Below are 13,227 nucleotides of genomic sequence, written 5' to 3'. Positions count from 1 at the left end.
TAGCTCTCCGGTTCTGAAAACCCTGCTTCGAACCGGTTCACATAAATATGTTCATTCTTTTGTAAAAAGTAAAGAGTTAACTCTTAACTTTTTACAAAACAATAATCATAACTAAGGAAAGAAAAATCACACTTATTCCATGAGAATTCCGATGCAACAGATCATCATAACGTCCTCCAGGACCTCCTGCCATGTTTGTTCTTTGTGGTGACAGCACAAACTAGAGACTAGAAAAAGCCCTTTCAAATGTAACTTGAGTTGATGGAACAGCCTCTGCAATCTCATTCATTGGTTTAACTGCCCATTAGTGGGCGTGCCAATTGCATTCCCGAAAGCACAATGACTTTTTTCAATAAACATGAATAAAAGTGAGTAAGTTACTTCTATAGAACAATTTAAAATAAATACTGAAATATTATAACAAAATTCCAAATTATGTATTGATTATGACTAAATAATGTCTGAAAATATTGTAATTATACTATTAAATAAATAATTAATAAATGATAAAATAATTAAATAAAAACATAAAATGTATATCTTAGTAAAAAGGTGATTGGTAGTTCGTGGGAGGAAAAAAGTTCTGCCTCCGCAATCTCATTCATTGGTTTAGCTGCCCATTAATGGGCGAGCCAATTGCATTCCCAAAAGTGCAACGACTCCCGCCCCCTAGCTTGGCAACACTCTGTTATTGAAGCAACGAGTAATCAATCACAACTAAACCTAAATTACATGCTTCGAAGGTAGTAAGAAAATCTTTCTTTTGGTTAAAGTCTGTACGTTTTCAAATGTTTTCTATTTAGGGCAGCAGTGTGGAGTAGTGGTTAGGGCTCTGGACTCTTGACCAGAGGGTCATGGGTTCAATCCCCGGTGGGGACACTGCTGCTGTACCCTTGAGCAAGGTACTTTACCTAGATTGCTCCAGTAAAAAAAAAAAAAAAAACCAACTGTATAAATGGGTAATTGTATGTAAAAATAATGTGATATCTTGTAAGTCGCCCTGGATAAGGGCGTCTGCTAAGAAAGAAATTATTATATTATTATTATTACTATAGTTTGATTTTTTTGCATGCATCCGCTCTTCTTAGCTACACAAAACATTTCTGCACATCCGTTCATAGAAACTAACTTAAAAAATAATAGTTTTGATACTATTTCAACAGATTATAATGTGATTATAACGAAAAGTTTTTTTTGTTGTTGTTTGTAATGTACGATTTATGTGAGTTTTGATTTGGTTTCATGAAAACTCCTTGCACAAGAATTCAAAGCAGCCAGATTATCATCAAAGCAATTAGAACTTTTAAGTATATCAAACACTTTACATAATTACAAATAATACAAAATTAATATTGACCTATTAATAAAAAGTCTGTTATTATAACGTATTAAACAACAATTCATGGCATTCAGATTTTATAATATAAATTATTATTATTATTATTATTATTATTATTATTATTATTATTATTATTATTTCTTTCTTAGCAGACGCCCTTATCCAGGGCGACTTACAATAGTTACAAGATATCACATTATTTTTACATACAAGTATCCATTTATACAGTTGGGTTGTTACTGGAGCAATCTAGGTAAAGTACCTTGCTCAAGGGTACAGCAGCAGTGTCCCTCATCTGGGATTGAACCCACAACCCTCCGGTCAAGAGTCCAGAGCCCTAACCACTACTCCACACTGCTGCCCTATAAAGATATATCCCGCAAACACAAATACATGGCAAAATAATTATTAGCATCATAAATAAAAGATGATCACAGACAAGACACAAAACATATACTGATTAAAAAAAAAAACATTTACTAAAAGACACATTTTTTTCCCTACCTCTTGAGCTGCGGAGGGTTCTTTGTAAACTCTCACTCCAACTGATATTTCTCGTGATCAGCTCAGATACCCCCCAAACCCCGTGAAACAAGCCATTTAACTTAAAATGACTGAACAAGACATCAAAGTACTTCCAAATAAGCCTTAGATGTTTTAATAAAAAAAAAAACATTAATTACTTTTACTTTTTCTCTGGTTTTGAGAAAATAAAGCGATCGAACCAGTTCACGGTTCACGGTTTGGGTTCGGTTTGACTCCCTGGTAAAAACAGTCCTGAAGTAAAACTTTGTGAACAAGGACATGATTTGTAGTGTATAATGAGTGAGGGTCTCACCTGGGTCCAAATCAGGGTAATATGCACTGTAGAATTCGGGGTTCCTCTCTCCGAGTTTGGAGAGGAGGTTCTCTCTGAAGGCATCCCCTTTCCTCATCACCATGCTTGTCAGGTGGGAGGTCCTGTCCTGTATGCTTTCCTGTTTCATCACTTCTTCCACCTCTCCATCACTTAGCTGCTTCCTCTCCTGCATGTCCTTCAGCAGCCCCTCGAGCACTGCAGCACTCTTAATGAACTTGGGAATCATACGATACAGTCTCCAACCTGAAACGTTACAAATCAGAACAATCATGTCAGTGATATTCATCCACCGCCAGTTATAAATACAAGATTAGAGATATCATGACAAAGTAGATACAGGTGCACAGATGCCTCTATATACCCTCCGGTTTTAAAATTTGCTGATGGATTTGTCAGAAATGAGGGGTTTTGGGGGGTCACTTGTGTAACGGGTGATGACATTCCCTAAAGAATATCCTAACCAAGTTTCAACACAATTGGATAGCTGTTCTCTAGACAGACTGTATGTAAAAATGTAAGTTTGATATGTGCCTTACGTATGGATGGCATTTCCTTATAGCCACAGATTCTGACACCCTCAATAACTTGTGATAAGCACTTCTGTAAAACTGAGGTGTGGCAGACTGTGATGTATGTACAGGCACTTCCACTATATCCTGCTGGGGATCAGCATACAGAGTGCAGTGGGGATAATAAGTGAGTTTCTCACTGTCATGAAGAAGCCTAAGAGTCCTGTAGAGATTGAGGTCCCTCTCTGCAAGTTTGGAGATGAATTTCCCACAAGCAGCATGCCCCTTTTCCACCAGCAAGCCAATCAGACAGCAGGCCTTCTGCGTTGTGACATCTCTCTCCTCTGTTGTACTGAGACCTGAAACATTACAAATCACAGTTAAGCATCAACTCTTTTATAATTATTTGTTAAAAAAAAACAACATTTTTTTGTAATTTGTGCAGCTGCTGTGTGTGTGTGTGTGGGGGGGGGGGGGGGGGGGGGTGCAATAAAACCTCCAGGTACCCTGCCTGTAAGCAATTCAGCTTTGCAGTCCCCTCACCAAAGAGACACATCCCTTACACAGAGACATGCTACACATAAGAACATAAGAACATAAGAAAGTTTACAAACGAGAGGAGGCCATTCAGCCCATCTTGCTCGTTTGGTTGTTAGTAGCTTATTCATCCCAGAATCTCATCAAGCAGCTTCTTGAAGGATCCCAGGGTGTCAGCTTCAACAACATCACTGGGGAGTTGGTTCCAGACCCTCACAATTCTCTGTGTAAAAAAGTGCCTCCTATTTTCTGTTCTGAATGCCCCTTTATCTAATCTCTATTTATGACCCCTGGTCCTTTTTTCGTTTTTCAAGTCAAAGTCCCCCGGGTTGACATTGTCTATACCTTTTAGGATTTTGAATGTTTGAATCAGAATTCACTTCTTAAATACATCTATGCAGGACCGGATTAACAATGCTTATCCTCCACCCTGGTATCTGATTTCATGCCTTTAACACTGTGCTTGTGTTGCAATTCCATCGCCCTCTCGTGGCCATGGCGGGAACTACACATTATATTAAACACACAGGAAGACATTCCCTATGCATCAATATATTGACAATCATTTGGACTGGGCATAGTTTACCACAAGCTATTGGGAGTATCAGAATCTCAGGGTACATTTTTCAGGTGTAAACAGTGTTACTCATGGCTCTAGTTCTGAATTTACAGCGTATCGGAGACTTAATGTCATGCTTGTCTGACTGACACTGGTGTCCTAATAAGTATTAGCAGGCTGTCTGTATGCCGCTCCACCACCGTGAGATCCTAATCTAAAGGAAGTTGTTTTTGCTTACTTGTTCCACTCGACGTCATCTTCTTGTAGAACGCGTCTGTTTCACATGCGAGTTGAGTAATGCGTTCCGCTATGAAAACACCAAGAAGCAGAGTTGAAATAGGAGAAAAACAAAATAGACACCAATACAGGAAGTGCAGCAAAACAAAACCACTGTACCGACTGCCGCTATCATCTGTTTAAACAGACACCAATACAGGAAGCGCAGCAAAACACAACCACTGTAGCGTGTGATTCCTCGCTCACGACGCAAAGCGCGTAATTTGTCATTGCAATCCACTAGACTGTAGAGCAGCGTCTGCTGCAACGTGGACGTGCGGTCTGCTGCAAACGGGAGCGAGTTTATAGCTTCTGGACGGAAGATGTTTGTGGAAGGTTGTGATTTCAGCGATTCTACATCCAGAATAGATTGTTTAAATACACTAACAACAACAACTATATATTGTGTTTCTTCAAATGTGTATAAATGAGCTCGTTACTTACTCTTATTAGGACGGAAGTATTGTATTCACTCTTACTATATTGTGATTATCGAACTGTACATGTATATATTTTAGTTAAAGTTGCTCTGAAGTTATTGTATATTTGATCTGCTCTTTATTGTGAAATATGTATATTTTGTGACAACTGTAAGTCGCCCTGAGTAAGGGCGTCTGCTAAGAAAATTAATAAGAAAAACAACAACAACAAAACGCAACGGTAATTAAATGAAGTCTTGTGACGAACTGTGCCAGTATGTTTCACAGACCACAATAAACAAATTGAAACACTCTCGTTTATATTTATTTATTATTATTACTACACAAGTAATCTACCACGTGTAAATTAATCCCGTTATTTTATAATTCAGTTAAATGCAGTACAATCTTCTAAATGTTTATTTGCTTATTTATTTGTAAGTAATTTAATTCCTGATAGATTTTAACAACTGTCACACACACACACACACACAGATAAACCAGTAACAGAAACGTTGAACTTGAAAGGAGATTATAATTATTTTTTATTTTTATTTTTGCTCTTATCACTATTTAATCATATCCTGATGTAACTATCACTATTATCTGCTGTATTATTGAATTGTGGTTTGTCACACTTGAACAAAAGTTATTGTATTTCTTGCTCTTATTGTATTACTTGTATTGTAACACTTGAAATGTATTTGCTTACGATTGTAAGTCGCCCTGGATAAGGGCGTCTGCTAAGAAATAAATAATAATAATAATAATAATTTGCCATCTGAATGCATACTCAACAACTTTTGTCACTCTGCTGTGCATTTGCTCTCAATAAACAAGGGGGCACCATTTTTTACAGTCGCCCTGGAATATTTGGTGTCCCCTCTGTAAATCAAGCAGGAGCTTTCCAAAAACTGCCAAACTTATACTGTTAGTGTCTCTCTCTCTCACCTGCATACTAAATAGGTTTGTGTCACTGCTGTGCATTTGCTCTCAATAAACAAGGGGCACCATTTTTTCCAGGGGCACAGTTTTTTAAAGTCACTGGAATATTTGGTGCCCTCTCTAAATTAAGCAGGATCTTTCCAAAAAATGGCAAACTTAAAACATAACAAAAAGGATTGCAACAAAAACTCTCCTCGCTTTTTTATTTTCACCCCCCATAGAAATCTAAAAACCTAAGCATCTATTTTGTCCCAGTATTTAGTAGGATTTGAAAGAAGAATCATTGGAGTAATAGAATTTTAACAGTAATTTTACTGGCGTGGGCACGGCTCTAGCGCGGCTGATCCAGTTGCGCCTGCAGTGGAAATGAAGCATTTGTGTGTCCTCACATTGTGCATGCTGCACAAAAAATGCTGACATTAGTTGATGGCTGTCCAACACGTGTGGAGGAACCACCTGCTGCAGCCATCACATGCAATCTGAAAAATACAAAGGAAAGGAGAGGGTGTAGAAAAACGAATGCAGTGTAGAGAGTTTAATCAGGAAATATTTACGAAGTATGGAAACCATGGACATTTCGTTTGCATAAACTTTTAGAAAACATCTACTTCTATTTATTTATATATAATTTTGATTAGAAGATGTTTGGAGTTGCAGTTGAAAAAGTTAAAAAATACAACTAAAGTGTTCACTACTAAATTACCCATTCATCTTGTGACACTGCATCCCCCAGAGAGTCCTGCTCTCGTGATTTCCATTACACGAGAGTAGATGTTAAAACTTCATGCTGATTTGAACTCGGCTCTCGCCAAGATAAGCACCAACTAAGACGTAGCTTTACAGTAAACTAGTGTGATCCATATGTGTCTCCATCCATTTACGTTTCCTTCCATATGATGATGTAGATATCCTTCTGTCTGGTGTTAATGGCTGAAGTGTAATGCTGGCTCCAGGGATCAGCTTATTTTGCCTCCCTGGCGCATCAGCACACACATCGGCTGCAATGCTGGCTCCGGGGATCAACCAAAGTGCGGCCTCCCCAGCGCATCAGCATGACAACCGTCTGGATTGAGCTAAGTAGGGTACATCTCTGGGGTTTTCAAGTGGGCACCTTCCATCCTCAGTGTTTCGTCGACTAGCCCACGACACCTCAAGAGGGCTCGACGGTGATTCTGGCGTCCCAGCATCACCCCCCTCCGTCCCCCACTCAACTCAGCCCAGCTTACTTACCTGTCCCCAGCCAGAATCTTTCCGTCTCAACCACAGCCAATTGCTGCTCCTCTCTGCTGCTTCAGATAAGTTCTTCACTGTGCGACACAACTCTTTGCCACTGAACCCGACGTCTCTGAGAAACCGGGTTGTAGAGTGTGCCACAAATCCTCGACAACCCACTTCCACTGGGTAAACCCGAACTCTCCATCCTCGCTGTTCCGCTTCAGTGGCTAGTTGAGCATACCGCAGTTTCTTCCTCTCATACGCCTCATCTACAGCATCCTCCCATGGCACTGTTAACTCTACCAGGTGAACAAGGCGTGCCGATCCAGACCACAAGACAATATCTGGTCGAAGGTTAGTGGTGGCAATCTCAGGTGGAAAAATAAGCCGTTGACCAACATCTGCCAGCATTCTCCAGTCTCTAGCAGCTTCCAGTTGTCCTGGGCGAGGATTGGTTTTAACACCTTTTCTTGGTGGTTGCTCTCCTGGGCGGAGGAATGTTGTCTTTTGTGTGTAATGTTTTGATGGAACAGGTGGCAACTTATTGGTCATGTTACGCTTGTCTTCCAATGCTAAGGCCAAACATCGCAGCACCTGGTCATGGCGCCAAGTAAACCGTCCTTGGCTAAGAGCCACCTTACATCCTGTCAAAATGTGCCTTAATGTTGCAGGTGATGAACACAAAGGACATGAGGGATCCTCTCCTACCCAGAGGTTTAGGTTCTGTGGTGATGGGAGAACATCATATGTTGACCTGATGAGGAAACTGATCCTGCTCTGTTCCATTGACCATAGGTCTTGCCAGCCAATCTTGCGTTGTTCCACACTCTCCCATCTCATCCATTCTCCCTGCTTGGCCTGGGAAATGGCCTTTATACACCTCATCCTCTCCTCCTGCTTTTGCACCTCGTTGACTACCAGCTTCCTCCTTTGAGCTGGGGCTGCCTTGTGCCATGTAGGAGGAGTTGAACTGAAACCAAGACCCCCTCTTCCATGCTGAACTTGCCCCATGATATCACCAAATCGAAGGGCAGCCTTTGCATCTTCCACAGCTTTCTTTGCCGCCCACTTTCTTCCAGTTTTCAACACAGGTGCTGCCTCCCTTACGCATTTATCGCGTGACTCTACTAATGTCATTTCCAGTCTGACCTTGGCGCACTTAAACTCCTCGGTTAGAGCAGAGACTGGTAGCTGCAGTATTCCTTTACCATAAAGTCCCACTCTGCTGAGGCAGCGTGGAACTCCCAACCATTTCCTGATGTATGAACTGATTAAAGCTTCCAGCTTCTCTACTGTTGTCAAAGAAACCTCGTACACAGTCAGTGGCCATAGCAACCTCGGCAGTAGACCAAACTGAAAGCACCAGAGTTTTAATTTACCTGGTAGAGCGCAGCTGTCTATGCTCTTCAACCCTTCCACTGCTTGTTGTCTAACTTCTCCCACACGAACTGTGTCCTTTAGATCCCCGTCGTACCATCTCCCAAGACTCTTCACTGGCTTCTCAGACACTGTTGGTATTGCCTCACCATTAATGAAGAATGTTTTATCTACTACTTTGCCTTTAATTATAGAGATGCTCCTTGATTTAGTGGGCTTGAATTGCATTCGTGCCCATTCAATGTTATTGGTTAATTTGCCTAATAATCGATTAGTGCAAGCCACCGTTGTAGTCATAGTTGTCATGTCATCCATGTATGCTCGAATTGGTGGTAGTCGCATTCCAGAAGCCAAGCGCTCTCCTCCTACTACCCATTTTGATGCCCTAATGATTACTTCCATTGCCATGGTAAAAGCCAGTGGAGAAATGGTGCATCCTGCCATTATTCCAACCTCTAGGCATTGCCATGTAGTGCTGAATTCTGAAGTTGAAAAACTGAATTGCAAATCTCCAAAATAGGCTTTCACTAAATTTGTTATTGTCATCGGTACACTGAAAAAATCAAATGCTGCCCAAAGTAGTTCATGTGGCACTGAACCATATGCATTAGCCAAATCCAGGAATGTCACATGGAGCTCCTTCCTCTCCTTTTTAGCTGATTGAATTTGTTGCCAGATCACATTGATGTGTTCTAAGCAACCTGGGAAACCTGGAATGCCTGCTTTTTGTATTGAAGTGTCAATGAAGCAGTTCTTTAATAGGTAAGCTGACAATCTCTGAGCAATAATGCTGAAGAAAATCTTGCCTTCTACGTTTAGTAGGGAAATGGGACGAAACTGACTGATACTTGTAGAATCTTTTTCTTTAGGTATAAAGACTCCACCTGCTCGGCGCCATGCTCTTGGTACAACCTGTTTTTCCCATGCCACTTTCATCAATTTCCACAGAATTCGTAGAACTCCTGAAGCACTCTTGTACACTCTGTACGGAACTCCATTAGGCCCTGGAGATGATGAAGCCCTTGCTTTTTTCACAGCTTGCTCTATTTCTTTCCACTTAGGTGCACAGTCCTCCATTTGGTATTCTGGTGGATTGATAGGTGGGATGTCTGACGGAATTGACATAGGCTCCTGCCTTTTTGAATCTGTATGTTTGAATCTTAATTGTACCCAGAAAGTACAATTAAGTGATCAATTTTAATGCAATAAACCTGGCTAGACTTCGTAAGCTCACTGAACTATTACAGTATTGTCAATTGTGAGGATCTGAGCTAAACCTAACTTCATGAACCAGGCCCCAAATTAATCTGTGCTGTAAAAAGAGCATAGAATATTACAAATGCATCATCAGCGCCATCAGTATTAACGTTCTCATACTGTACTATTACCCTATATACCTGATTCCTTTAGAAGGTTGTTTTTTATTTATTTTTTTAATCATAAACTGGTACAAATTATGTGGATAGTTTATTTTATATTACTTCAAGAAACCCTTTAATGTCACCCAGTGTGGCTGTATTTAAATAATCTTTGAAACACTGATATAGTAGCTGTACTGTATGCAGACCTTACAAACAAAAACACAACACGATGTGCTGTCTGACTGTATTGGGTGGGAGACGGTTTCACAAGACCATCTTGACACTTGGCACCCTTTTGTTGTCATGAAGGCCCTGAGGACACGATTAGTATTTGTTAATTTATTATTCTGCATGTAAGAAATAGGAAAAGTCTTCTGGATAATGTCTTTAATTCTATCTTTTTTTTTCCTTTTGGCAAAAACAAACAAAAAGGTCACACAAAAAATTCACTCTTTTTGGGTAAACAAAGTTCCTGGACACACAATACCAAGGTTTGCTATTGCTATTATAACTTGTGTTATTATCAAAATCTCATACTGTTGGAAGTGCCTACCAACATTTCAATGTTCAATTTCAAAATTATGAACTTTATACCTACCATAACTTACACATAAACCCACCATTTCTACCCTAACATGCCTTAACTACCACCCCTAACACACCCTGCAATAAGATCTAAAAGTTATTTTTTTATTATTATTTTCTAGCATTTAAACTCTCCCCAACCATACCAACCCTGCCCTTCCATACTTACCTTGCAATACCACACCTTGTCATATTATACACCTGTACAATTTTAGTAGTATTATGTTAATATTAAGTCTATGAAAATGCTTTTACATGCAGACTATATATACTTTTGTGATGCTCCAAATGTAACATTGACAAAACATACATTTGTATTATTCTGTTTGGGAACTCTATATTATTATTATAGATTGCGAAAGTGTCTCAAAATAGCAATGTCATTCATGGCAAAATGAAAGATTCACCTTGTTGTCTCAAGGCACTTCCTCACTTTTTCTTTGGACTCTCCCAAGAAAATAGTCTTCTTTTGGGATGGATATATAACTTGAAAATAAATTAACTTTTTAAATATATCACACACATGCATGTACATGCACAGCAGAGTGACACAAACCTATTATCATGCAGGTGAGAGAGAGAGACACACTAACAGTATAAGTTTGGTATTTTTTGGCAAGCTCCTGCTTGATTTACAGAGGGGACACCAAATATTGCAGTGACTACAAAAAACTGTGCCCCTGGAGGAAATGGTGCCCCCCTTGTTTATTGAGAGCAAATGCACAGCAGAGTGACAAAAGTTGTTGAGTATGCATTCAGATGGCAAATAAAAAATAATTATAATCTCCTTTCAAGTTCAACGTTTCTGTTATTGGTTTACTTGTGTGTGTGACAGTTGTGCACTGAATTCGTCGTAACACCTGATATACCCAATTCAGTACCTCCTCAGAAACCTGCATCCCCTGGCGCATTGCGCATGCGTAGAATGAGATCGTCCCACGGCACGTCTTATTTTTCTTTTGCTCGTGTCTGAGGTAAAATATAACTGATGTGCACGCGCATCAGTTGTCGTCTGCATTTTGCAATCATTTACTTTTTCGACATGACGGCATGATTTATTTGTAATGTGTATAATCAGTTATAGTTTGTTTTCATTAAAAACATCTTTGACATGTGCAGCTAAAACAATCTTTAAATAATTAATGTTTAATGTATTAACTACGCGACCTACCTGTTTATAAACGATGTGCCGATTTCAAAGCAGCCTATTTTTATATAGATTTTTTGGATTTCAAAACTTGAGCGTTGAAAATAAATGATTTCGAAAGTTTTCACGAATGTTGTTGCTCTGTGGCTTGTGCTGTTATGTCTGGAATAAACACGAGTCGTCATATTAAAAAAGCATAATGTATTACATATAACGTTATTGTTCACATATACCGTATTTGTTTATATATTTATTGTATATACAGTACACAAACAAGATTGGTATTGACAGTGAGAAACACAGGGGATACCAAATTAGACAGCTGACAATATCTTAGTCTATGGCTGTATTATTTGGTGTCTCCTGTGCATTCCAGGCAGTGGGGCTCCTAGAAATGTGAAACTTGCACAGTGTGTCTGCCTGTGCCCCATTATCACGGTGCGGTGGCGGGTTTTATAATTATAATTACACTTATTACTTAAAGAGGAACAAGGGTATTGTTTGTGAAACTACTTATTTAAGTATATTGAACACTTATTTATTCAATCAAATGATAGTTACTATGTTCTAGTTAATGAAATGTTGTAAAAAAAAAAAAAAAAAAAAAAGATATAGAGTGCTAAATTTAAGATGTACTAGTAATTCCTGAGGGGGAATCACAAAGTAAATTAAAATGCAACCTCTATGGTGCATATCAGGTAAACATTACTCAATTTTCTGCAGTAAAATACTACAAATCATAAGTAAAATTGTTAAAGTATCAATGTATATTATGAAACAGTTGAACCCCGTTTATCTGCCCCACTCTAATCCGCTCCTTCAATTATCCGCGGGTACTCGAGCAAAAATTAATACTTTTTTTTTTTAAACATACCTGTTTATTTTTAAATCATATTGTGATAAGACGGAAAGAACATGCCATTTGTGCTGCCAGAGTAGTAGAAAAGTCCACTTGCTCAGTGCATATGCTAATCAGTCTTAGTATGGAAATGCAGCAGCATATATTACCTTTGTGCATTATAGAAGTAAAAGTGAAACAGTACTGACTGTATAACAGAACAATGGAACAAGTTATTTATTACTTTATTATTTTTATGTATTAATTTATTTTTGACATTGTGATGTTGACATGCACTAAATATTAAATGTGTTATTTTGCAGAGCATGTAAGGGCCAAATTTCCTCACGTGGAGGATTCAGCCATCAAAGCCTGCTTGGCCCAAAAGTTGCAGGATGAAAGGGTTCTTAAAAAGAAAAGGCAAGATCCATCCATCCATCCATTATCTGTACCCACTTAATCCTATAGAGCAGTGGTTTTCAACCCCAGTCCTGGCGACCCACAAGTACTGCTGGTTTTTGTTCCAACTGAGCTCTCAATTACTTAATTGAACACTCAATTAAACTATAATTTGCCTAATTAATCATTTGTTTTAATACTTTAATAATACTGATCACAACTACCTGAATCAGGCACTAGTGTGTCTGTCAATGTGTGCCTGGTAAGTATATGTGTAATGCTTATATTTGTGTGAAAATTCACATGTGAACACATTTAAAAGAACAACATGTGAATGACTGCATGTGAACAGTCACACAAGAAAGCCCCAAAAGCTTGTGTGAAAATTCACATGTGAACACATTAACATGTGAAATTAAACATGTGAATTACATTTTTACCTTTGGTGACTTATTTCTCTTACTTTATCACAGGTATTTACTTTTTTTTTCTACATTTCACGTTAGAGTGTTGGGAACTACAAATTAAATGTGGAATGGTGCTGATTTACTTTTGCTGCGCCAATACCTTGAAAACACGTAAACTATAGGGGCGGTATAGATAGTCACTGGCAGTTCTCGCACTTCGCTGTACCTTGGCGTGAGGAACTACCATTTCTCTCGATATATTTTATTATTCTGATAAAGGAAAACCATGTTTCACTGTTTAGCAGGTAGACCATAATAGTTACAACTCCCTTATACCTTGTTTGTGCCTCTGAAAGATATGAAATAATGTCAGTAATGGTATATATTTGTTCGTATATAGTATAGTACATACATGACACCAGTGTGTAAATACATTGAAAATACATTGTAAATAT

General features: G+C 38.8%; 1 protein-coding gene across 1 annotated transcript in view; it reads right to left on the bottom strand.

Moving 5' to 3' along the window:
- LOC117407892 (uncharacterized) overlaps positions 1–13,227 on the bottom strand; it is a 150,059-nt gene that overhangs the window by 52,861 nt on the left and 83,971 nt on the right. Inside the window, exon 9 of the mRNA XM_059014495.1 lies at positions 2,178–2,441. Within this exon, the coding sequence (XP_058870478.1) occupies positions 2,178–2,441 (264 nt within the window). The remainder of the gene's footprint in view (positions 1–2,177; positions 2,442–13,227) is intronic.

This window comes from Acipenser ruthenus, chromosome 48 (genome assembly GCF_902713425.1).
Source record: "Acipenser ruthenus chromosome 48, fAciRut3.2 maternal haplotype, whole genome shotgun sequence".
Taxonomy (NCBI): Eukaryota; Metazoa; Chordata; class Actinopteri; order Acipenseriformes; family Acipenseridae; genus Acipenser; species Acipenser ruthenus.
This window is presented reverse-complemented; position numbering and strand designations above follow the sequence as displayed.